General features: G+C 40.6%; 1 protein-coding gene and 1 long non-coding RNA gene across 3 annotated transcripts; one reads left to right on the top strand and one right to left on the bottom strand.

The window, feature by feature from the left end:
* The first annotated feature begins 6,243 nt into the window (after positions 1–6,243).
* LOC148842415 (anoctamin-like protein At1g73020) lies at positions 6,244–23,096 on the top strand. Of its 2 annotated transcripts, XM_088957490.1 has the most exons (16): positions 6,244–6,417; positions 17,896–17,965; positions 18,151–18,266; positions 18,521–18,647; positions 18,728–18,828; positions 18,917–19,008; positions 19,129–19,233; positions 19,320–19,589; positions 20,556–20,688; positions 20,976–21,089; positions 21,178–21,248; positions 21,371–21,498; positions 21,580–21,662; positions 21,775–21,882; positions 22,295–22,450; positions 22,641–23,096. In XM_088957490.1, exons 1-16 carry the CDS (start codon positions 6,244–6,246, stop codon positions 22,749–22,751), a joined length of 1,959 nt encoding a protein of 652 aa, XP_088813616.1. In that variant the 3' UTR covers positions 22,752–23,096. The 2 variants fall into 2 exon arrangements, with proteins under 2 accessions (XP_088813616.1, XP_088813615.1); XM_088957489.1 differs by lacking the exon at positions 6,244–6,417 and having other exon boundaries at positions 17,880–17,965; positions 22,295–22,469; positions 22,641–22,854.
* LOC148842414 (uncharacterized) lies at positions 23,064–24,106 on the bottom strand. Its single transcript, XR_016103215.1, has 2 exons — positions 23,497–24,106; positions 23,064–23,355 (listed from the first exon to the last, which is right to left on the bottom strand). It is a non-coding gene; the product is annotated as an uncharacterized LOC148842414 (long non-coding RNA).
* Positions 24,107–24,388: the final 282 nt, after the last annotated feature.

The following is a 24,388-nucleotide window of genomic DNA, read 5'->3' as shown; positions in this document are numbered from 1 at the left end:
GAGAACTGTGAGAGATTGAGGAAGTGTTCCCGAGAACACGTTTCAAGCGAGATTGAGGTAACATTTGGTGAGAATCACGCAGGGGCCCAAACAACAAGTAGTTGGAGATATCCAAATACTTCAGCGATTCAAGGTAGAATAAGTTCTCAGAAATCTTCCCTCGAAACGAATTCATCCCCAAGTTGAGCTTCCGAAGCTTATCAGAGAAACTCGTAATCCAACTAGAATGGGGCCTCCCGGGAAGTTCGTCGAGATGCGCCCAGTGATCTTACAGTCGGAAATTCGCATCTTTTATTGTGGGGCGGATATCTCTAATTTCTTCAAACACAAGTCAGTGTTCCAATGCAATGACTCTTGCATCCTTAAGAAGCAGTGATCCATTAGTGAGAAGACTGCCACCGAATTGTCTTCTAATTTCTCAAGGAGAAGCTTAGATTCTGGTGGTAGCGGAGGGAGGACACCCAGATGGATGGAACTCTAAGTGACACGATTTTTTATTTGCGATGTAGAAATTCTTCATCGTTGCCATTCTGAGAAATCCCCTTTCCTTATTTGAAAAACCCTTCCTGAAAGTTCCCATCGACAACGCCTGCAATCACCGCTTCATGGCCTTACCTAGCTCCGATCAGTTTCCGGTTGCAAGAGGTAGCGATAGATGCCATATAGGTAAATGCGAGAGTGTCCAGAACAGTCGTTAGAATCGGCAAGCTGGGCAGTGTGTTCTATTACATAGTCATTTACAGTGGCGGTGGCGGAGATGGGAGAATACAGGGGAATGGGAGAGATAAAAGAAAGAGATAGAGCGGTGGTGGCTCTGTTTTTAGAGAACATAGATGAGGATGAGAGGAATCCCTTTTCCTCAGTTACAGTGGTCGCTCTGTTTCTGCCAAAAATAAGAATATAGATGCAAGTATGTAAAATTTTGAATGGGCTCGGGACAACCTAACTTGGTCAAACCGACCTTGGCTTTAGACATTGAAAAAGATTTGGGCGTGTTATATGCCAGCGAAATGATTCTAACTATACAAGAGAACAATTAATCTGGTCACAAAGTCGGCGGCATTCTCGACCGGTTTTGAGAAATTCAACGCGGAGTGCAGGTCCGTCCGGTTCGACACCATTTCTGACGGTACCGGTGGCCGTTTCATCCGGCCAGCGACAACTTTGTATAATAGTTTGGCTTTGGTTTTTTTTTTTTGAATTAAAATAAAGAGAAAATTTGACATTTCATTTTTTTTTGTTAAAAACAGTAAGGATACTAAAAGACAATATATGAATAATAAGAGTATAGTTTGTCAATTAACTAAATAATAGGGGTAATTTAAGATATTTGTTTAAGATAAATCGCTGAACCCCTTCTAACCATTGTTGAAATCTCCCTAATTATGATTAGACCTGTTATTCATGGGCTGGGCTTGGTTTGGCTTTTACCAAAATATGATTAGGGCGTGGCCTGAAGCCTGAGCCCGACACAGTGTAAGTTAGGCCCGAAGCCCAGCCCATGAAGAGGCCTAATTGTGGTCATCTCCCCTAAACTTTTTGACATGATTGCAAGTAAATCCCCTCTATTAGGATTCTTTAAAAAGAAGCACTAAAATGTCCAAAATACCCATACAATTACAATTGAGTTTTTTTTCAAGAAAAAAAAACAATACAAACTTTATAAATAATTAAAAAAAAAAGAGAATTTAAAGTTGTAGGTTTACATTTAAGTGATTGATATGAAGGACAAATTTAGAAAATAAATTAAGTTTGGAAAAGGGATTGGAAATGTTTAGGATAACGAAGAAAAATTTTGAAAAATAAACATTTTTGTCAAAAGTAACTACATGAGTATATTTTACATTTTCACTTAGAAGATTTTAAGATAGGGCTCTACTTGTAATTGTGTTAGAAAGTACTTAAAAAACCCTCAAACCCTATTTTATCAATTCTTACTGGGAATCATGCATTTCTTATGAAATTTGATTCTTGATGCTGCGCAATCCGGCCGGTCCTAGCTGTCGACGGCCTTGCCTCTGAACGGAGCTACAGGGAACCTAAAACGGAGAAAATGAGGGAACTCCAGGGGGGGGACCCGGTGAGATTGCTCCGAATCTCAAGTTAGTATTCTCTCAAAGGCAAGATAAAACCAGATGGCGCAAAGTTCATATACCTTGTTCTTGGGGGGTAGGGAGCCTTTTATAACCACTTCGTACACTCACTCTGAGGCTTTTGTCAGGTCGAGTATGATTATCTCTACGCTCCTACCAGTTTGGATGTCATCACCTCTACTGGGATAGAACCGCCACTGCTCACTTTGTTGGAGCCGTCTCTACAATTGGAGATGGCGGTAGCAGGTGGCGGTGGCAGGTGGCCATTTGAGTGCAGCTGTCAAGCGTCAGATCCTAGGTCATTCAGGTGCGCCGCCCCTAGGTACGAACTTCCTTGGTGTCAGGCGAGGTACGGTTGTTCTGTTTGGCGTCCTGGAGGCGAAGTGCTGGAGTGGTGGGCGAGGTGAAGTCTTGAGTTCGGATAGGGGAGTGTCCCAAACTATTGTGGGGCAGTCTAGTTTGAGTCGTTGCCTTGTGTAAGGCTCGGGGCCTTAGGGAGAGTTCGGGCTCCTTGTAAGGAGTTTAGGCTCCTAGTAGGGAGTTCGGACTGCTAGTAGGGAGTTTGGACCGCTGGTTCCTCCCTTTGGTGCTCGCGCCTTGGGCGCGCTGTTGTGCCGAGCTGTTGCCTTTGCCACGTGTTACGTAATTACGAAGTCAGGCCAAATCTTCCTTCATCAATTCTAATTTCCATCAATTCCAATTCCAATTCAATGAGGTTTCAATTCAACCGCAACCCATATGGACCCTAAAGATAATGAACAAGTCTCAAAGAGTTCATCCGCTCCGCCAAATAATTTTATTTTAGTTTTTTTTTTTTTGTGATACCAATTTGGTCTGAGCCCATTGGATTGAGCAGCCCATTATAACCCTGAAAAATAGAGGAAAAGGTGGAATTCAATTCAAAAGAATCAGAACTTTTAGGCATGGTTTTCAAAATCGGACCAGACCAGATGGTTGGACCAAAAAAATCGAGAACCGGTCAGGTTCTGTTTTTCCCCCAAAATCGGATTTTCTCAAAAAAACTTTGATTTTGGTCAGCAAACCACTGAACCGGGTGGTTAATCGTTTGAATTGTTCAAACGGTTTTGACTGTTTATTTATTTATTTATTATTTTTTTGTCAAAACAAGCCAGTCGTTTGATTAAAGTGGTTGAACCATTTAACCCGATAACTGAACCCTTGATCGATTCGATCTCTAGGTCGGTTTTAAAAACCATGCTTTTAGGTAAGCTTCAACTTTAATTGAACATTTGAACTGCTTTCGTTGAGCCGATTTGAAGAAGCCACTAAAACGGAGTTCATTGAAAATGCTTTTTTTTTTCTTTATTAAAGTGAATTTGGGCCTTACAGGTTTTCGACCAAATATAACTTCCAATGAAACCCACCTTGCAAAGCTAAAAGCCACTGCATGAAAGTACTTATAAAAAGACACTCTTTTAAAGTTTTTCACTAAATAAGCATGTCTAAGCACTGACGGGATCTGCTGCGCCTCACAGGCACATCCACCGGGCATTGAAAACATCTCGCGTGAATAATATCTAATAAGTAGATGATAGGCTGTGCGTGTGAGGCGCCTGTAAAGAGCAGATCCCGTCTCGTCAAAGCATACTCAGCTTTCTTTCCTATGAAATCCACCTTGCAAAGTCAGAAAGGCTGAGGTGGACAGCCCTTGAAATGACCGACTGTTGGTTTTATGGATATTTCACAATTTCACCAAACACAAATCAATTCAAGTGGGGTCCATTTTGGAAATCCAGAATCCGCTAGACTTTAGCTCCCAAACCGAGAATTAGGATTTGTTCTTCAAACTGATCTCACAGCACATTCCACAGAACATTTTCCTGTGAATAATATATAAGCAAGGGAGATATTATCGATGTGTGGCTGGGACATGCTATGAGGAGTGCTGTGTGAGAGACAAATACATTTTACACCAACCTCACAACACTTGCAACCAACCACACTTTCGGAATTGAGATTTGCTCTCTCATAGAACACACATCACACTAATCTCACAGTACATCCCACCTTATATTGGGAACATCTATCTGTAAATAATAACACATAAGCACTGGAGATGTTCCCAATGGCAGTTGGGACATATTGTGAGATTGGTGTGAGAAACATATCCGGACTCCATTTCAGAAATATCTCCCATACTTGTAATGGGAGAGTCTGATCTGCTCTTTAGAATCCTCCCTCAAGTCACACCGAACTCAAAATTATGCCTTAAAGGCACGTTGGGAACATCTCCCATATTTATAAGTTATTAATCATTGGATACAATGGGATGTGCTGTGATTCTATGAGGAGTCAATCCCTATTCAGTAAAACATGCAAGGCTATGATATGTTGTGAATCATGTGAGGAACAAATGCAAATTTAAGGCGCTCCTTTAAGGTTATAGGTGTCCTTTGGAAAGTCTTTTTTAGAAGATCTTCCGATAAACTTGACAGTTAAAAGGCGATGTGAACTTTTGCACTAAAAACTTAGTAACTTGATGACTATTTGATTAATGTGTGTCTTTCTGTGTGAAGACGAGTTGAAAAAATGTGAAAAACCCCATTTAGAACTTCTCAAAAATATGTTGAAATGGGTTTTTCGCATTTTTTTAAGGCTATAATTTTCAATAATTAGATTTTTCTTTAACCAAACGGAAAAATACCAAAACTAAAACTGCTGGATTCACCAAAAATCACCGGCCCGCGCAAAAAAAAAAAAAAAAAAGCCAAATAGGGCCATATGCCTTATTTGAAAGAAAAGGAAAGGAAGGAAAGAAATAGAAACCAATTAACCAAATACAAGCTCACTTAAACTACTTAACCGAACAAACAAATATCATGAAAACCTAGAGTTCCGGATCATGTGATTCATATCCATTCATCCCGTGAGATCACCGACTCACTGACACCGTAGTCAACAACACATCGAGTCATCAACTATTATTTCTCGCCACACTCATGGTCTTACTTCATGGTTCCTAAAACAATAAACTCGCCATTCTTCTAACTAGAAGAGAGCCATGTGCCCACTTCATTCGAAAATGTCTGTGTGTCACCCCCTAACAGTTCCTCTTTGCCTCCCTCTTGTCGGTGGTGTTGTCGTTGTTGTACTTTCTCGAATTACATAGGTCGTGTTTATCTTCTATCCATGTTGCCATTGTCTGGTTTCAGTTATGAAATAGAGACCTGATGAAGGAAGATTTGGTCCGACCTCTCTATTATGAGACACGTGGCAGAAACGACAGCTCGACAAAAGGAGCCAAGCCTAGGCGGGAACAAGGGGACACACTTCGTCGAACTGACCCACCTTGTAACAGTTCGGGATAGACTTCACCTAACTGCCACCTTGTAACAGCTCGGGATAGACTTCACCTAACTGCCACCTTGTAACAGCTCGGGATAGACTTCGCCGAACTGACCCTTGTAACAGCTCGGGATAGACTTCGCCGAACTGCCACCTTGTAACAGCTCGGGATACACTTCGCCGAACTGACCCACCTTGTAACAGCTCGGGATACACTTCGCCGAACTGACCCACCTTGTAACAGCTCGGGATACCTCCGAGCTCAAAACCGCCTCGCTCAGCACTTCGCATCATCTTCTGGGCACCAAAACCAAATAAGTCGTACCATGCCTGACACTAGGGAAGTCCGTGCCCGAGGGCGCCACGCCTGACTGACTTGGGATCTGACGTTTGGCAGCAGCACTCTAAACGGTCACCTGCCACCGCCACTGACGCCGCCATCTCCAGTTAGACGGTTAGGCAGTGACGGTTCTGTCTCAGCAGAAAGGACGACGGCCGAGTTGACAAGCACAAGGGTAATCATACCCGATCTGACAAGGGCCTCGGGACGAGTACACGAAGTGACTATAAGAGCCCCCTGCCCCCCGACAACGGAGGTATGCAAACTTTGCGCTATCTGGTATTACCTTGCTTTTGAAGGATTCTAACTTGAGCTTCGGAGCCTCTACACCGGGTTCCCCCCCGGAGCTTTCCCATCTCCTCCGTTTCAGGTTCCCTGCTACCCCGTTCGGAAGTAAGGTAGCGGACAGCTAAGACCAGCCGGATCGTGCTCCATAGACCCATCTGGTCATTTCAGTTGTAGGAACAGGTGAGTTAGTGGGAGTGCTTTTGGTGGAGGCTAGAGATGAATAGGCAAGAAGAAGGACAGACTGGGTTCGAAATTGCGGTGGCGATTCCGATGAGGACAGTGAAGGAGCAAGATGCAAGTTGTGATTGCATTGAGCTTTTGGTTTCTGAACTGAGGAAGATGGGATTGATAGTTGAGTTCGTAGTTGGTCTTGCAGATGAGTTCATTAAGGTTTGTTCTTTTTTCTTTTCCCTCTTCAATGTGTTTTATCATTTTTTTTTTTTTGAGGTCTCTGTTAAATATATATTTCTCTTGTTTTGTTACTCAAAGCCTAAAACGTCATCTGCTTTTAATGCTGTTTTGTGCTTGTTCATCAATTTAGGTTGTATTATAGTTTGAACTTACCGATCGAGACACTTTTGTCTATTGAACTTGATTCTGTCTCCCTTTTGGGTAATTTCCTCATTACATAGGAGTAAGACTCCAGGATACATCAGAATGCAACCACTTCCCGCTAAGCCAAATTGAACTTCCAAATCAGAGACTCAGACAAAAAAACAAGAAAAACTTGAGAAGCTGTAGACAACCAGAGAGGAATACGAGCTCTGTTGTTATTGCTGCCGTAACCTGAACTAGGCATGTATAGAGGTTAGATAGTCCAATGGGTAAATGGGCCTTAAAGGCCCATAACTGCTAACTGGTAACAGCTAGCCCGCTTAATAGGGCGCTAGTACTAATGGCTAGCAGACTATTCTCAAGTCTCTACGGCTTGAAAATTAAATATTAAACAATCCAAACATTTATAAATGGAACAAGCAAAAGAAAAATTTTCAATAAATTATACCTTGGGTTGGCTGCTATGATGCACACGGCATAACATAAAAATAGTTTCCTAAGTGATGACTACTGCAGCCTATCACCTCAAATCAAGATAAAATCCATATCCCGGACTATCTCATTCACTCAAGCAAATTAGTTTCCTAGCAATGTGGAATCCTAGTCCTTTTCTCTCATAATAAAAGAGAGACAATGAGCTTCTATTTGAGGAGCTGAGATTAAATGGTTAGCTGAGCCTGAAAATCAGGGAAGCAAAGAGAGGGATGGTGCTGTTAGAAGGTTTTGGGGTAATTGAAGGGTTCAAGGAGTTTGTAGAAGGTGCAAGTAACAAAGGCAAACAAAATAGTTGGAAAGAGTTTCTCTCAGAAACTGGAAGAAGGTTTGTTGTAGAGTGTAAGAGAAACCTTAAAGGTTATTTTATTTCTTTCACAGAATTTTTTGGCAAGGGTAGAAAGCAGATGGTCTGCCTCCCAAAAGGAAGGAAGAGTCAGGGCTGGAAGGCAGTTCATGGGGTCTTATGTGAACTGCTGCAACACTTGGGTGCTAAAAGAGAAGTAACAATTAAAAGGAAGATAAGCAGTTCTACTAGTCTGGTGAGCAATAATAAGCAAGAGACTCTTTTAGTGACATCTGGGGCAAGCAAATACAGAATGGGAGTAAACTTACAGAGAGGAGATTGGGAAAGTAAGCTGATAGTTAAAGCCTCAGTTCATATACTAGACTGGAGGAAAGTTGCAGATCAGTTAACAGCAAGTTTAAAGTTGAAGAGCACGTTTATTTAACACCCTTTGAGAAGGACAAGGCTGTGCTGGATCTGCTTGAGAATAGAGTAGAAGTTGAGGCATTAAATATCCAAGCTGATCTTGGAAATCTCACAGTACCAAGATGGTGTCTGGTATCAAACTCCAAAGATTTCTTTGTTGAAGATGGAGTACTGGTGCGCATCTTAGGACTTCCCTTTAATTTGTGGAAGCAAAAAGTTGCTGAAGCCATTGCTTTGATGTGTGGAGGATCATTAGGAGGTGCCTTTTGGGGAGACCTTTGTTCAGCTTCCATTTTATTGAATGGTGTAAAACCTGAGGAGATTCCTCGGAAGATAGAGGTGCTAATTGAAGGGCTCTGTTACTCAGTATGGCTGGCTTCATCCATTGAATCGGTGCTCTGGAAAGAGGCTCGTAGGGAGGGAGATGAGAAGGTTGAAGAAGAAGAACTACGTGGCAAGAAAGGATTGGATGATTCAAACAAGAATAGAACTTTCACTAAAATGGAAAAACAAAGGCTGGAGAAACAAAAGGGTAGCATTCAGGGGATGGGATTTAGGCATGTGGGAGCAGTGAAAAGTCTGGAGGGTGGCAGGTCTTTTGCACAGGTCGTAACTGGCGCCAATCTGCCTTTATTGAACAAGGAAAAGGGGCTGGTCCAGGGAAGAACTGAAACTAGACCAGTTATAACCAAACCGAGCCAGGGGTTGGATGCGTGTGACCCTTTTAAAAATCACGTGAAGTCGCGGTGGTTTAGGAATGGGCCAAAGCCCATGTGGAATGTTTTGGGTGCGATCAGAGGCCCAAATGGGTCAGCGGGCCCGACCTAGTTTTTTAAAAAGGCGTGTGAGCCTTTAGTGAACCACGTGATTGGGGACACGACTTTGATAGACGAGGTTAACGGTCTATCGTCGTCCCCAGTAGCGAGGCAGTGGGTTTTGCGATGAAGGCTGAAGGAGCTTAGCCCCCTGCGACGCCCCTCAGAGAGGTCGAAGCCAAGATATGCTAGGGGAAGAACTGAAGAAAACGAAGAGAAGAATGAAGGTTGGGTGCAGTGTAGTGAAGGTGATGAAGAATCGGAGGACTTTTCTGTTGATGGTACTAGCGTGGCCAGTGTAAATGATGAAGGCAGTTGTGCTGGAGGTGACATGGATGGGTGGAATATTGCAAGTTTATTCCAATGTGAAGATTGTAAGCGGCTCAACTCAGTCCCAAGACCACAGAGTGTGCAAGGATTATTAGAAGGGGCAGACGGGGAGAACCGGAAGCAGAGTAGGAACACACCATCTAGGGGTGAACCAGGGGTAGAATGGAAAGATCACCAGGGTGACCAAAGGACGGAAGTACTTCCGAACCAACTCAGGGAGATAGACGTTTACCAATCTCTAGAACAAGAGAGGGAGGCAGGGCGCAGTCCTCTTCTAGCTTGTCCATCAGTCCCAAGTAACCAAGTGATTTCGGTTTGTGCTACTAATGTGTCTCCTGTGTCTTTGGTTCCAAATTCCATTCCTGTTCCATGTTCTGTAGCCCATGACCGAGCCAGCAGACGGGCTCTCCGAGGAGGGGGAGAGATGAAGGAAGGATTGTGGGAAGGTGCCGAAAGGAAGGTATAGGAGTGAAAAAGTGTGGGAAATCATTGAAAGAGTGTTTAAGGAAGTGGAAGGAAAGGTGATCTGGAGGAGGGAAGGGGAGGAAGGAAGAGGGGAGGGGATAGTGGAGAGGAGGGAAAGGAATGAGGGTAGAGATGGAGAGGACTACGGGGGGAGAGCAGGGAAGGAGGGAGGTAATAGAAAAGGGAGGGAGGATGGAGAGGAAAGAATAGAGGTGGGACTAGAGGAGAGGAAGAAAGGGCAGGTGGACAGAGTTGGAGGAGATTTTGTAGGAAGGGTAGGATTGGTGGACTCGGTGAGAGAAGACATGATAGCAGAATTTGTAGGGAAGTTGGGTTGCAGGTTGGAAGATTTGAATGTGTTGAAAGAAAGCTTACAGAAGAGGAAGGAGAAGATTAGAATAAAGAATAGAAGATTGAATGAAGTATAGAGATTGAAGAGAGATGTAGAAGGAGACAAGAGGCTCGAGGTAAAAGGAGATAGAAGGAAAGGGGATAGTAGTGGTAGGTGGCAAGGGGTGTAAAAAGAAGCGGAATGAAGATTCTTAGTTGGAATGTGAAGGGAATTGGGAGTGAAAGAAAGAGAGCGACAATAAAAGAGGTAATAAGACGGTGTGACCCAGACATTGTGCTGCTGCAAGAATCCAAGAGAATGGAGTTTAATGATAAATGGGCAAGGAGTGTATGGAAAGCCAGGGGAATTAGCTGGGTGGCTGCTCCCTCGTGGGGTGCTTCCGGGGGGATTGTAACAATGTGGAAGAGGGACGCGGTGGAAGGTCTGGAGGAGCTGATCGGAAAGTACTCGGTGTCTATGAAGTTTAAGTAGCAAGAGGATGACTATTTGTGGGTGCTCACAAATTTTTACGGACCGAATGACTACAGAGAGAGAGAGGAGTTGTGGGAGGAATTGGTTGATGTTAGAGGGTTGTGGGACGGGCCTTGGTGCATGTGTGGGGATTTCAATGTGATCAGATTCTCAGAGGAGTCCAGTAAGGTTAATCAAAGGGTGACAAAAAGCATGAGGAAGTTTAACAGTTTTGTGGATGCCTTTGAGCTTAAAGAGATTTCCCTAGCCCATAAGACATTTATGTGGTCAAATCTCCAATCTAGACCCATTTGCTCTAAGTTGGATAGATTCCTGTTCTCTTTGGATTAGGAAGAACATTGGGGAACCTTGCCTTCTAGAGCTCTCCCAAGGGTGACCTCAGATCACTGGCCCATAGTGTTATGTAAGGAGGAAAGAAGGTGACCTCAGATCACTGGCCCATAGTGTTATGTAAGGAGGATAGAACAAAAGCTTCAGGGCCGGACGGGTTCACAATGGCTTTTTATCAGGACTGTTGGGATATCTTGAAAGATGATCTCTTGCAGGTGTTTGAGGAGTTTTTCAGGAGAGGAATTGTCAATCCAGGTGTGAACTCTACATTTATAGCCTTAATTCCAAAAAAGAAATATGCATCCCACCCGAAGTATTTTAGACCAATTAGTGCTGTTAATAGCTTGTACAAGATCATTGCACAAGTGTTGTCTTTGAGGCTGAAGAAGGTACTACCAGATATCATTGCACACTACCAAGGAGCCTTTGTGAGTGGAAGACAAATTACTGATCAGATCTTAATTGCTAATGAGAGTGTGGAGAACCTTAAGAGGGATAAGAAGAAGGGAGTGGTCTGTAAGTTGGACTTGGAAAAGGCTTATGACTTGGTGGACTAGGACTTCTTGAGGAAAGTTCTGACTAAATTTGGGTTTGGGGTTAGATGGTGTAAGTGGATCATGGGCTATGTCTGGAGTTCTCATTATTTAGTGCTAGTGAATGGGACAGTGGTAGACTTCTTTCCAGCTAGTAGGGGTATAAGACAAGGAGACCCCCTGTCTCCTTTCTTGTTCATTCTAATTACGGAGGTTTTGGGGAAACTGATTCACATAGTAGATTCTAGGGGGCTCATTAGAGGCTGGAAAGTTGGGAGGGTGGAAACCCCCCTCACTCACCTATAGTTTGCTGATGACACGATTCTGTTTCGTGAAGGCCGTAATGTGAGCTTTATCAGAAACTTGAAGTTGGTGATACAACTGTTTGAGCAAATGTCTAACTTGAAGATTAACCTTGGGAAAAGTTGTGTAGTGGGGGTGAATTTGGAGGAGGGAGAGATCAGGGAGAGTGCTAAAGTGTTGGGGTGTGAAGTTTCAAGGTGGCCTTTGAATTACTTAGGGTTGCCATTAGGTGCTAATCCCATGAGAGAAAGCTTTTGGAACCCGGTGGTGGAAAGGTTTGAAAAAAGACTGGTATCCTGGAAAAAGAACTACCTCTCTCTCAGTGGGAGAATTACACTAATTAAGGCCACGCTTGCTAATTTACTCAACTTTTTCCTGTCAGTGTTTAAAATCCTAGTGAAGGTTGCTAACAGATTAGAGAAGCTAATGAGAGATTTCCTGTGGGAGTCGGGAGAGGAGAAGAGGGATCATAGAGTTAGCTGGGAGATAGTATGTAGGAGTAAGTCTTGTGGTGGCTTGGGGCTTGGGAGTATTAGGAGAAGGAATATGACTCTGTTGGGGAAGTGGTTGTGGAGGTTCCCTATGGAGAAGGAGAAGCTATAGGCTAGAATAGTGGCAAGTATACATGGGCTGGAGGGGTTGGAGCACAATGGATGGGATGCTGGAATCAGAGCTAGGACCACAAGCAATTCTCCTTGGAAAGCCATTCATGACCTGCTACCAGTTTTCTCCCCTAATATCAAGTATGACTTGAATTTTGGTAACTCCATAAAATTTTGGGAACAAACCTGGGTGGGGAGTGCCCCTTCAAAGGATCGGTTTCCTTCTTTGTTTGCTCTTTCTGATTTGAAAAATGAGCCGATCTCGTCTTTCACCACCCTATCCTCTTCCACTTCTGGGATTGGGTGGAACTTGGGTCTAAGAAGGGATTTGAGGGACTCAGACCTCGACAGTATTTCGAGCCTTATTGCTCTTCATGATAACGTATTCTTAGACCCCACTAGGGCGGATTCTAGAATTTGGACACCTACCCCCAGTGGCATCTTCTCTTGTGTTTCATTCTTCAAAGTCTTAAGTCGGTCCACCTGTCCTACCTTCCCCCCTTTCCCTATTGGTGAGGTTTGGTGTAGAGCAATACCTCCTAGAGTTGGTAGTTTTTGTTGGGAAGCCTATCTGGAAAGAATCAACACTAGTGATCTACTCCAAAAGAAGAGACCCAATACTTGCTTGTCACCTCAGTGGTGTGTTCTGTGCAAAGCGGATGGGGAGACTGGTTTTCACCTACTGGTGTCTTGCCACTTTATGAGGTCAATTTGGGATTGGGCTTACTCCTTATTTGGATGCAGTTGGAATCGTCCATCAGATTTACAGGGCCTTTTCTCCCCTTCCTTCTTCAGGTGGCGGATAAAAAGGGGAAGGATAACGTGGAGAGGACTAAGGGCTGCAGTATGTTCGACACAGTGGGAAAAAAGAAACTCCAGGATATTTTCAGAAACCCAGAGAGGAGCAGCAGATCTGAGGGCTTTCATTCATATTAGGGCGGTACAGTGGTTGAAATCTTTGGAACTATTCACAGATTACACTGTGGATGACATGTTGAGGAAGTGGGGTGAAATTGCAAATTGCACACAGACCAAGTCAGAAATGAATGTGGTTTGGACTCCCCCACCTGGTGGATTCTTGAAATTAAACTTTGATGGGTGTAGTAGGGGAAATCCAGGACAATCGGGGATTGGGGGTGTTTTTAGGGACGAAAATGGGGTCATCTCTGCCATGTTCTCAGGCCCAATTGGAGTGGGTGACTCCCTTAGAGCTGAGATCTTTGTAGTTATGGAAGGAGTCTGGAAAGCTAAGGAGTTGAACATCAAGAAACTCATAGTTGGAGGGGATTCAGAGGTGGTGATGGGGTGGCTGACTAAAGATCAAAATGGTTTATGGAAGTACAATAATGAGAGGAAGAAATTCAAGTGGCTGGTGCGGGAGATGGAAGTTAAGACATGTTGGGTTAAAAGATCGGCTAATTCCCTAGCTGACGGTTTAGCTAAACAAGGGGCAGAAAGGGATTCACTGTTTTGGACTAAGCTGTAACTTTAGTGTCCTTTTTCCTTTTTTCCTTTCATGAGGCTCTTTGTGGCTCTTGGAAGATAAGTGTGTTTGTCTTCCTCTTGTAAATTCTTTATTGATGATTTACCAATGATTTAATGAAAGTGTTATTGATCAAAAAATAAAAATAAAAAAGAGACAAAGCAAGGGCAGAGATTAAAAATTGATTAATCAGTTTACCACCATTGTTACATACCTAAATGGATTTCTAATATTCCATGGGTTCTTGAGGCACACTTCTATATTATATTTTCTTTTTATCTCTTAGGTTATTTGACATAAATAAACAACTAATATGCAAGATAAATGCCAGTTTTCATTTCAAGCTCAACAACAAATCCAACATTTCATAAACCCTTTTTTGTAGGTATAATGTTAAAATTAAAAAAATGTGAACTATTTTTATTATATACTTTTTCCATAGACATGTCAACATATTCTTGTTTTACTGAATCGGACTCTGAAACATGTATCAGATTCTAATTCTTGTGTCAATGCCCATATATATAACACTACTTGTTAGACAGTGTATGCCCTTAGCTCTAATCAGATTGATGTACTGGTACATTTATTGTAAATGAATAATAGTACATATTTGATTCATGTTATTGTGGTGTGTTTCTGTGTAATACCCTTAAACTAGACACTTATGAGACTCGTGTTAGTTTAGAATTTTCACAGCCGTTGGATAGATCTGGAGAGATTTATCCTGCCAAGGCTGACACTGATGTGCTGCCAAGTGAGTTGGGGTGGCTTGTCTCAGTTGTCAGGGTGAGACCCGAGGCACATGTAGTGTGGGTTTTCTTGAAACCCTAAACTGGACCAAATTCCAGTATTTCCCTGGACCTTGGAGATAGATGAGCAAAACTGGAATGTTACACTTGACTCTTAGATCAATTATGGTACTACACTAGGTGTCGAAGTGGGCTATCTTTGATATGCCAATTAGTGAGATCCTTGACCAGGTCAAAACCTGGGTATGTTGGGGTAGTCCGAGAATTCACTTGAGTGGATGATCATAGTGACAAGATCAGCCCCTTTGTCGGACAAAGTGAATGATTGGGGAATGCACTCTCTCTGATGGAAACCTAAACTATCAGCAGTTGATTTCAAATTGTTGAAATTTGTTTTGCAAAATATATTTATATAGAGATATACATATATATTATGGTTTCACAAAATGTTTGCAAAAGGTTTTAATTCTCGGGATCCATGTGAGTAGAGAGTGCAACAATGTATCTTGCAGCCGAGGGAGAGGTCCTCTCTCGTCGGACAATGTTTGATCATTATGGGATGAGAGATTAAGTGTAAAACCATTGAGGGTTATACCTAATGGGCTAATCTTGCATCTGCCCACAGTCCTTGGGCCTTCATAAGGTGGTTGGACCCAATGACCATTTAGTGTAAATGTTGGGCTCGTAAGAGTCCATATTGATGGACTCAAGGGGTTCACTGTGTTCAGCAGTGAATTCGGCCAAGCCTTGTAACACAGGCTAGGCTGAACCCATGTGGCTGATGTGTAGATCAATGCTAGGGTCCCATGCCATACAAAGAGAGCCAAGCTAGCCAACATTTAAAGGAAAAGTGAGCTACGTGACTAAATGGGCTTAAAGCCCATTTCGAACTGGGCTTAAGTGAGTTAATTAAAAAGGGGCAAATTCTGGTTTATAATCTGGTTAAGATTAGCTAAAGGATAAGATAAGTCTTATCCATTTAAGAGTCCAGATCCAAATATCAGATTTGGATCACGAAACCCTTTCCTAATTGGATTAGGAAGTTGATCCAAAGAAGGCTATAAATAGAGGGCGAATTCACCATTTGGAGTCTCTCAGCAATCTGCAGAATTCTCCTCCAGTTCTTGCCGCCCCTACCCAATTCGATCTCCACCTCTTGGAGTGATCAAGAACTGTTCTTGCTATTGTTTCTTAGTGAAGAAACAATCTGAAGTCGTGCTCACACAACCCTACACGATTCTTGCTGAAGAATCACAGTTGGGAGTGAACACCTACATTGGGAGTTACTGCTATATCCTTACTTGTTTCCTTTTGGTTTCAGATCTGGTCTGATTTGTTTCAAGAACGAACCTTGAAAAATGCAGTTTTTCTAAATTAGGGAATAGGATTCCCAGATGGGAGAAAGAAATTTTTGAAATTTAGTCCATCCACCCTACATGGTTCGGCCATCCATATGATGGATCTCCCATCCCTTCACTTACCACACAAGATAGAACACTTATAAGGAAGAAAGGTAAGCATGCACACTTTAGAAGCTTCATTGTTTTATTAGAAAGAAAAGAAAGGGAATTTATTAATGAGAAAGAGGGGGGGAGAGGGGGGGGGGGACAAAAACATTACTCCTCAAAGAAACCAGTACAAGAGAGCACATACTCCTAAAAGATATACAGTAAATATAATTTCAAGTAGAATATAGTGGATGATAATCCTTATTTTGCCTTGAGGATTTATGTGCTGGAGCTAGAGTCTTATTTAGATCTTGTTCCTTTTTGGATTTGTGAACCCTCTTCTTCCTTCAAACAGATAGGAAACCTTGATCTAAAATGTTTTCCTCTACCTCACTCTTGTCTGGTCCATCAATGTTTCCAGGATCAATGTCACCAGAATGAGCGTCAACTTCTACATTTTGAGTCTCTGTCCCTGCCACAACAAGTTGAACTTCCTTTGTTGTTTTGTAGTAGCAGCACACCTGGCATCAAGTCGTTTTTGAACTATAGCACTAAACCTTTTCAATTCCATGATGTCTAGTCTTTCTTCCTCAAATTGAGGTCCATCGTCTAAATCAACATTTGCAACAACCGTAGTCATCTTTCACTAACAACTGGACTAGAATTTAGGCTGTTCTCTTGTATCACCCAAGGATGTTCCTTATCTTGACCTGCCATTCCTTCCTTTGGCTCAATGTTGTCATTTTACCGACTGCCATTACCTTCAAATCCTTGACCGGTCAAAAGCTTGTATGGGGGTATATGAAGATGAGTCCTGGTTTTCATCACCACTAACTGATTGAGAAACCATAGGCGGGGATATATCTTTCTCGGGGATATACCTTTATTGCCAAAACAGTTAAATACTCACAATAAACCAAATTTTGATTAGTTTTTTGAATTCAATAAAAATTAATAAAACATAGAATAACATGTGCAGTATTCTATCCTAGAGCTTCTTTTTTTTTTTTTTCTCACCATACCTAGGAGAGCTATATCAATCTTGAGATTATGTTGTCAACGTTGAGTTGCTTAACCAGTGAAATCAATCTTGGTCAATACCTAAGTAGTCTGGGTTGGTAGTGCAATCTTGGTGCATGCAATGACAAGACTTTGTATAATGTTCATTGGTTGAAGTTCTAACAAAGGTTAGAGCTGTATAGTCGTACAAGTTTCTTAATTAGAGACAGGCATGAGGTTAACTGAAGGAACAAGTTCATCAAGTTCAAGAATTAGAATATGAGAGATTCTTCTTATACACTATCTTCTAACAGATTAGAAACTCAGGTGGCCAGTCTTGGTGAAAAAAATATAGCAATAATTGGAGCATCTCTCTTTTTTTTTTTTTTGTTTTTTTTTTTTAAATTCTGGGAAGGTTCCTCCGAACTTTAAATTTCTCCTGAACTAAGGTATTGTGTGCATGAATGGTTAATGGAACAAGTCAAAAAGGAAATGAATTTCATTCCTCCAAGCTACTAGGTGCATTTTTGTGCATTATTATCAGGCTTTGGGTTGCTTTAATTGTTACTTTTTCCCCCAAGAGAGGAAGAAAATGACAAGATCTTCAATAAATTTCCCATAGATGGAATTAACATTTTTTTCTTTTTTATATTTACTTGACAACATTGTTGGTAATTTTTCCACAATATAAATTCATGTCCAAAAAATGGGTGTGGCAGATATGCATATGGTGAGAGGAGTGGAAAAACTAGAAAGGATAGGTCAGAAATGAAGTCATTCAAAGGAACCTAGGAGTAACTCCAATAGATGATAAAATGAGAAAAAGTAGACTAAGATGGTTTGGTCACATGCAAGAAGACCATCTACAGCACCTGTAAGAAGCGATCTGTTGCAAGTTGAAGGGGCTAGAAGGTCTAGGAGCAGATAAAAAAGGACACGGGTTGAAGTGGTAAGAAATAATTTAAGTGCTCACAATTTAACAATGGATATGACACTAAACAAAATGGAATGGTGAAACAGGATTCGTGTATCTGAAACCATATACTTGGATAAGGCTTAGATGATGACTATGATGTTTGTTTATAATACAAACATGTTATTAATGGATACCTTATTAAAAGAGTTTGCTCTATAATTCTATGTTCCCTATTACATTTGGTAAATTTTGGATTTTGGGTATCAATTTTATCTGGTTTCCTATTATTTAATTTTCAGTGCCTCTTTAGTTGGCAGCACCTTTGGAAATTTTGGGGAAAGCTGCAGCTGATTTGGAAATAAGGAAGCCTACTCACATTGGTAATAACAGTTGGTTTCCCCTTCTATTATTGGGTCTACTTTTTTCCTCCCCCCCCCCCCCCCCCCCTAAATAAATAAATAAGAGGCATCATTTTGTGGCCTATTTTTCTCCAAATTTCATGTAAGAATGGATGATCTCTTCTAATTCTGGAGTATTAGAATTTTGATCATGTGATTGGTTTCAGGAATGGATTTACCATTTCGCTGGGATGAGGTTGAAGAATTTGTGAGGCAACCTGATGGCTCTTTGTTTAGTTGGACTGAGCGGTTCTATTGCTTTCAGCCCTTGATTTATGGAATTGTGAGTTGTTTTCTTTCTAGCAGTGTTTTCCCTGTGGTAGCGTTGTGCAACTCAATTTACTTAGTAATCCAACCAACAGGGTATCTTACTTTTATCCTTTTTCATTATTTAGGGTATATCTAAATTTCATTATACGCACTTTAAATGCCATGCCTATTGTTGAAGTATTTCCCCTTATTTCTCTTCCTGGCTAATTCTGCAATAGATGACTACTGTTGCACAAGAACTGAGCTTATTCAAAATGAAATTCACAGGTTAACAGGACTGAGTCAATTATAACTCTAAGATTTAATGACAAAGAGTTTCAGTGGAAACTGGGGGAATCTCTACTTACAAGATTGGAATGTGAAGGCATTGTCAAACAGCTCTTTCCTTTGCATGGTATACTGACTTATATCTCCTTTGAAACTTATCCATGATTTTTTGGTGGCATGTGAACCAAGGCAATATTTGATTTATAGATGAATCAAAGAGGAAGCATCTCTTGAAACATTGGGCACTTAACTGGTTAGACTTTACACAGCAACCAATTGATGAGATTTACTCATACTTCGGCTCAAAGGTGAAACAAATATATGGTTTTGGATGCATTGTTTCATCCTTATTTTTCATTACAATACAACCAATGACTGAATATATTCTATATGCAGATTGCCACATATTTTTCTTTTCTTGGAATGTATACACAGTGGGTGTTCTTTCCTGCTGCATGTGGGCTTACTTTGCAGTTGATTGACTTTGGGTAGGCCTTGCTTCGCTTAAAATCTCTTTAGTCAATTTAGGTACTCAAGCAGTTTTGTCTATGTGATTTAGTTTCATTAGTTATATGCTTACACTCCATGCTTGATATCATCCTCCTCAGATCATGGCAATTATGGCTACTTCCTGTTTTCTTCATAAGCATTATTTTATGGGCTGTACTACTAATCCAGTTCTGGAAGCGCAAGAACTCTGCTCTTCAATTCAGGTATATTGACACATTAACTTATTCTTTAGATGTCATAACCACCTTTCTCATCCTTGATACCCATTTCTTTTGCATATTTTGCATAGATGGCAGATGAACCATTCAATGGGTGTGGACTTTGAATATAATGTTCTGAACAAAGGGAGGAGTGACCCTCAATCTGATGTGGAACTTATGAAGAAGTTGGGTAATGATAAAAGGAAACAAAAAGAAGCATTTCAAAGAAATGAGTGGTTTGGACATCTACTGAGATTCAGAAATGATGCTGTCATTGTCTTGAGTATTATTTGTCTCCAGTTGCCGTTTGAGTTGGCATATGCACACATATACCAAGTTCTTGGATCTGATGTAATGAAGTAAGAATATGGGTTATGTTTGTTTTTTGTCCTGTAAATGGTCATTATTATTGTCTTGACATTGTATTAATTTTTTTGTATTAACTACTAGAACAGAAATGATGTCTGACATTTTGCACCCCTAGTTTGAAGTCCAAACTCTAAACCACCAGTATGGTTTCTAGATACACTTCCACATTTGAGTATGCCATGCATTTATTACTCATAGGTCTTGATTGTGTTGCCTGTGATGGGCCTGATGGCCCTATAATTGATGAATCATTTTCTAAACATCATGTATGTTAGCTAATGACCATATTTAGCATCTGGAAAAGCAATATCTGTTGAAGAATGTGACAAACTATGAATTAATCTTGGGTGATAAAAGCGACAGAGTGAACTACCAACTCTTTACTGATCTTGCTGTACTCTAATTCATTTTGGCTTTATACATATTTCAGAATAGTAGTTCTTTTTGTTTTTTACTCACTTGCGTATTGCCATCTGAATTGCAGTTCTCTTTGTTTCTCACTCACTCATTCTTCTTGGCTGTTGGTCATCCTCTTAGGAATATATCTAGTGTAGAATCATGTCAGTCTGTGTTTGTAACCTAGATCCTACAACTTCTCCTTTAATTAAAAATGTACTTATTCCACTATTTCCCACAGTTCTCTACCACTGGAATATCATTTGTTATTAGTTTTTCTGTGGCATCTGTGGGACATTACTTTGCATGGTCTTGGACTATTGGAAGTGAGGTTAAATGACTGAAATTAATTCATCAATTGGTTAAAAACAATTTTTTTTATACACTTTATTTTCATTCCTTCTTCCCTCATTGTTCTTGCTCTTATTGTATATATATATATATAGAAACAGCACATATTTCGTCTGCCAAACTAAAAAAAGCATCTATTCATTTAGTAGAAAATGGTTGGTGGATTTTATATCTATTCCTGATCTTCATGTATATTTTTGTTGTTTCAGGTTCGCTCTGACAGCTGCTTATCTTTTTGCCATCCGGTGCTTCACAAAAATTGGGGGCAAAGTTTCGGTCAAGCTCATTAAAGATGAAAACAATAAAAGCACAGAAATTAGGGCTGATAGCTTGGTATACAAGGTGAAGCAAAAATTTTAGTATTAGGAGTACTAGTTGGTTTTTTGCTGTATCTTAATGGAAATGAAACTCTAAGGCTGTATTTGGTTTGAAAGAAAAGGAAGGAAAACCTGTACTGGGTTTGTAAAGGCTTCCTTACTTTTCCCTTCCTTTCCCTACCTTTTCTTTCAAACCAAAGACAGCCTAAATTCTTCCACAGGTTTTTGGTATTTGACATTGGGATGTTGTGTGTTGTTTTTTGTATCTCAATAAAAATGCACATAACAATAAAGCTACACATTCTCTCACAGGTTTTTGGCCTTTATTTTATGCAATATTATATCGGTTTGTTCTATCATGCCCTTTTGCTCCAAAATTTCATGACCCTTCGCCAAACTCTGATTCAACGCCTGATTGTGTCTCGTGTAAGAGTAACTGATGCTTTGCCTATTTTTTTGTTCATCCATCTTTTGCTGATTTTCTATATTTTGAAACTGGGAAGATATCTTGCAGGTATTGCAAAATCTGATGGAAAATTCTATTCCGTATCTCAAATACAGCTATAAAAAATGTAGAGCCATCTAGTAAGTTTCTTGACAACCTTCCATTCTTTATCATTTATTTAGTATAGTATTTTGTTCAACAGATTTACCTTCTCAATAAAATACTGTAGTACAATTTCTGACTCATCTTATGTTTCCTAAAGCAAGAAAAAACACGAGAAGGTATCATCAACAGGGAAGATCCAGATGACCTCTAGAGTAGAGAAAGAGTATCTGAAACCTGCTTACTCTGCAAGCACTGGAGAGGAATTTGAAGATGGTCTGTTTGATGGTAATGGGCCAAATTGCAAAGTTTGGTATTTGGGACCCGATTAAATTTCTTAAGTAACCTAGAATACAAAATGCTTGGCAGATTTTCTGGAGTTGGCATTGCAGTTTGGAATGGTCATGATGTTTGCATGTGCATTTCCCCTTGCTTTCTCCCTCACTTTATTGGTAAGTTAAACCATATTAGCAACGATAATTGTATAAGCTGTTGGTAAACCGTGGTTCTCATTGGAGTCCAATGAGGGAAGAAATCTGAATTGTGTGTTACCACTTGGTGCAGAACAATATTTCAGTTATCAGAACAGATGCATTAAAGTTGCTTGTCATGTTGAGGAGGCCTATTCCTCGTGCGTCTGCAACAATTGGAGCATGGCTAAATATATTTCATGTAGTACATAACATCCTTCAACGGTTTGGTTTGATACTTTGATGAAGTATTGTTATCATACAGCAGGTGGGGGTTCCCAAACCTCCAACTCTTACTGGATTCTAGTGTCAAGAAATGATTTGTGTGCATTCTGTGTTTTGCGAAAATTGGAGTTAAATTTTAGGTGTTGACATAAACTTAGAGAACAAGCGTTATAGAAAAAGCATTTCTAAACCATTATACTAAAATAAGTATACTTATCTTTTGATTTTTTTCCTCTTTAGTCATTTTGAAAAGACCATTGATTCCGGTATATGTGGTTGCAGATGCTTCTGCTGAAAGGCAGAGTTTCCATGACCTATCTTCCTTTGTTCCCATTTTTCTTTCTACACTCCGAGATCTATCTAAAATATTGTGTTTCTTGGAATTTCAGTTTCTGATAGCGATGTCAATCTGCACCAACTGTGGGCTTTTGATGTATTTATTCGATCAGGAGGGCAAATGGAGAATTGAGCCAGGACTAGCAGTGATTCTCATCATGGAGCACATCCTCCTCATACAATTTGGGTTCTCTCACTTTGTTCCAGAGGTGAACTTTTTCCTGGCTGGTACATAAATGGGCTGGCTGTCCATTTTCTTTTATCCTCTGCTTTTCTTTTTCCTGTTGCATCTCAACATGTCCTATGATGTGCATTAGAGATGGTCCAGAAAGATTAGACTATTTTAGCAGACAATTTGAGAAGCCAAAAATCATGAAATGTCGATTTATTTTTTTCCAGGAACCTGCTTGGGTGAAAGCAAATCGTGTAAAGAATGCAACCCAGGCACAGGACATTTGCTCTAAGCAACTTTTAAGGAATAATTCGGGTGGAGAAAATAAAATAGAGTGATGGGTGGGCGCTACAAAACCCAGAGAAACTTTGATTCCTTCGTCGGCTTTGTCAGTCGGTATAGATACCTTAAAACCAACCTCATCAATGATCGACAAACCTATCAGACTATATTCTAAATTGTGAAATGTCAAATGTCAATCATCTGTCTTTATCAAGTAGATAGAATGTATATTAAGTGCTTGCCTCTACTTTGTACGAATCATGTTTTTGAAAGGGAAAGTAATCGATGGCTTGGTGCATTATGGCGGAGGTTAGTCTTCTCTCTTTTTTTCCCATTTGAGTTATGGCTCTAATACAGATGTACTTTAGTTTGCAGTTCAATATATACAAGGAGCAAATTATTCATTTTCTTTGTACTGTGTATTTTTTATACATAGTAAAAAAGGAATATCTATATTTATAAAAAAAAAGGAATATCTATCCATCTATCAACATATATAGATGATGCCCACCATATAATCACTTTTCAATTCTGAACCCTTTGCTTGGCAGGTTTGTCTTTCTTCATGGGTCATGGAGACTAGGATCCAAACTTGCATTCACTCTTTTAGATCATTCATTCTGGCTGAATTGATATGTAGAGACTTGATGGGTTGGTCAGCTGCATAGCATGAAACGCAGTATGTAAATTTTGATGGCTGTCAATGCTTAGTTGGGATCTATATTTTTTTATGGTAGGGGAAACTGTAGAATAAGCAACAGAGAAACCACAGCAAAATAAACAATAGAGGAGGATAATCACCTTCTGGTGTCGAAGCAGCTGAATCACAAATTTTTTTACCACGGAACTACGCAGCCACAATCTGAGCTCCTTCTTGTGGGAGACCTTTTCTCCGAAGACTGTGAGAGCATTGTTCTTTTCTTCATGTGTAAAATGAATTTCCTCGCAACAAGCTTGGTCCAGAAAAACAATGCGATGCCTCTACCATAGTTCATCAATTTTGCTGCGGCCATAGAATGATGATTTTCTTGGTCCAGGAGACTACCAAAAATACCATATGTGGCTTTGATGAACCTTCAACCACCCAATTATGGCTGTATATGCTTCAATAGTCTGGTTTATTCATGAGAACCACATCTAGTCACCTCCTGCGCATAAGCAACTACTGCTTTAGCCTACCTCTTTATCTCCATTTTCAATTTATCAGAATCCACGTCCTTCAACGACGTTGATTCTATTGTTATCTCCCTATAGGAGAAGCTTCGGTCGAGTCGTCGGCGCTTCACCTTCGTGTCTCTGTCGCGCAGAGGCAGAGCTTCTCTAACCAACAAGGCCATGAAGTAAGAGAACCTTGAGGCATTCGATTTTGGTTTTAAAGCCAGTTTGGACAACCGTGAGGCATTCCAGTTTCGTCAAGCTATCGACTTGTTTGGCAGTATATGCTCCAAATCTTATAAATCATTGTTACGGTACACAAAGAAGAGATGCTTGGAGTTGGGTCCTTGCAAAAAGCCATAAACAATTAATATACGAAGCTGTAAATTATTAAAGCTATTTCTTTAATTCAGATATTTGCGTTGTAGACCGTGGTTATGGTCTAAGAGACTATGATAATATATAGATGGCACTCTAGCAGAGTTGACCTTAGTTCAAGAATTCAAAAGTCGTTGAGTTTTTTGTACACGGTTGGATT

The sequence above is a fragment of the Nelumbo lutea genome, chromosome 8, assembly GCF_056320005.1.
Source record: "Nelumbo lutea isolate HS-2025 chromosome 8, American lotus-T2T, whole genome shotgun sequence".
Classification (NCBI taxonomy): Eukaryota; Viridiplantae; Streptophyta; class Magnoliopsida; order Proteales; family Nelumbonaceae; genus Nelumbo; species Nelumbo lutea.
Note: the sequence above shows the minus strand (reverse complement) of the source record. Positions and strands in the feature narration are given on the sequence as shown.

Coding starts and splice junctions, on each gene's coding strand:
- LOC148842415 (XM_088957490.1), top strand. CDS start 6,244: ATGAATAGGCAAGAAGAAGGACAGACTGGGTTCGAAATTGCGGTGGCG. Junction 18,648..18,727: donor ACAGCTCTTTCCTTTGCATG/GTATACTGACTT, acceptor TTTGATTTATAG/ATGAATCAAAGAGGAAGCAT. Junction 22,451..22,640: donor TCTCTCACTTTGTTCCAGAG/GTGAACTTTTTC, acceptor ATTTTTTTCCAG/GAACCTGCTTGGGTGAAAGC.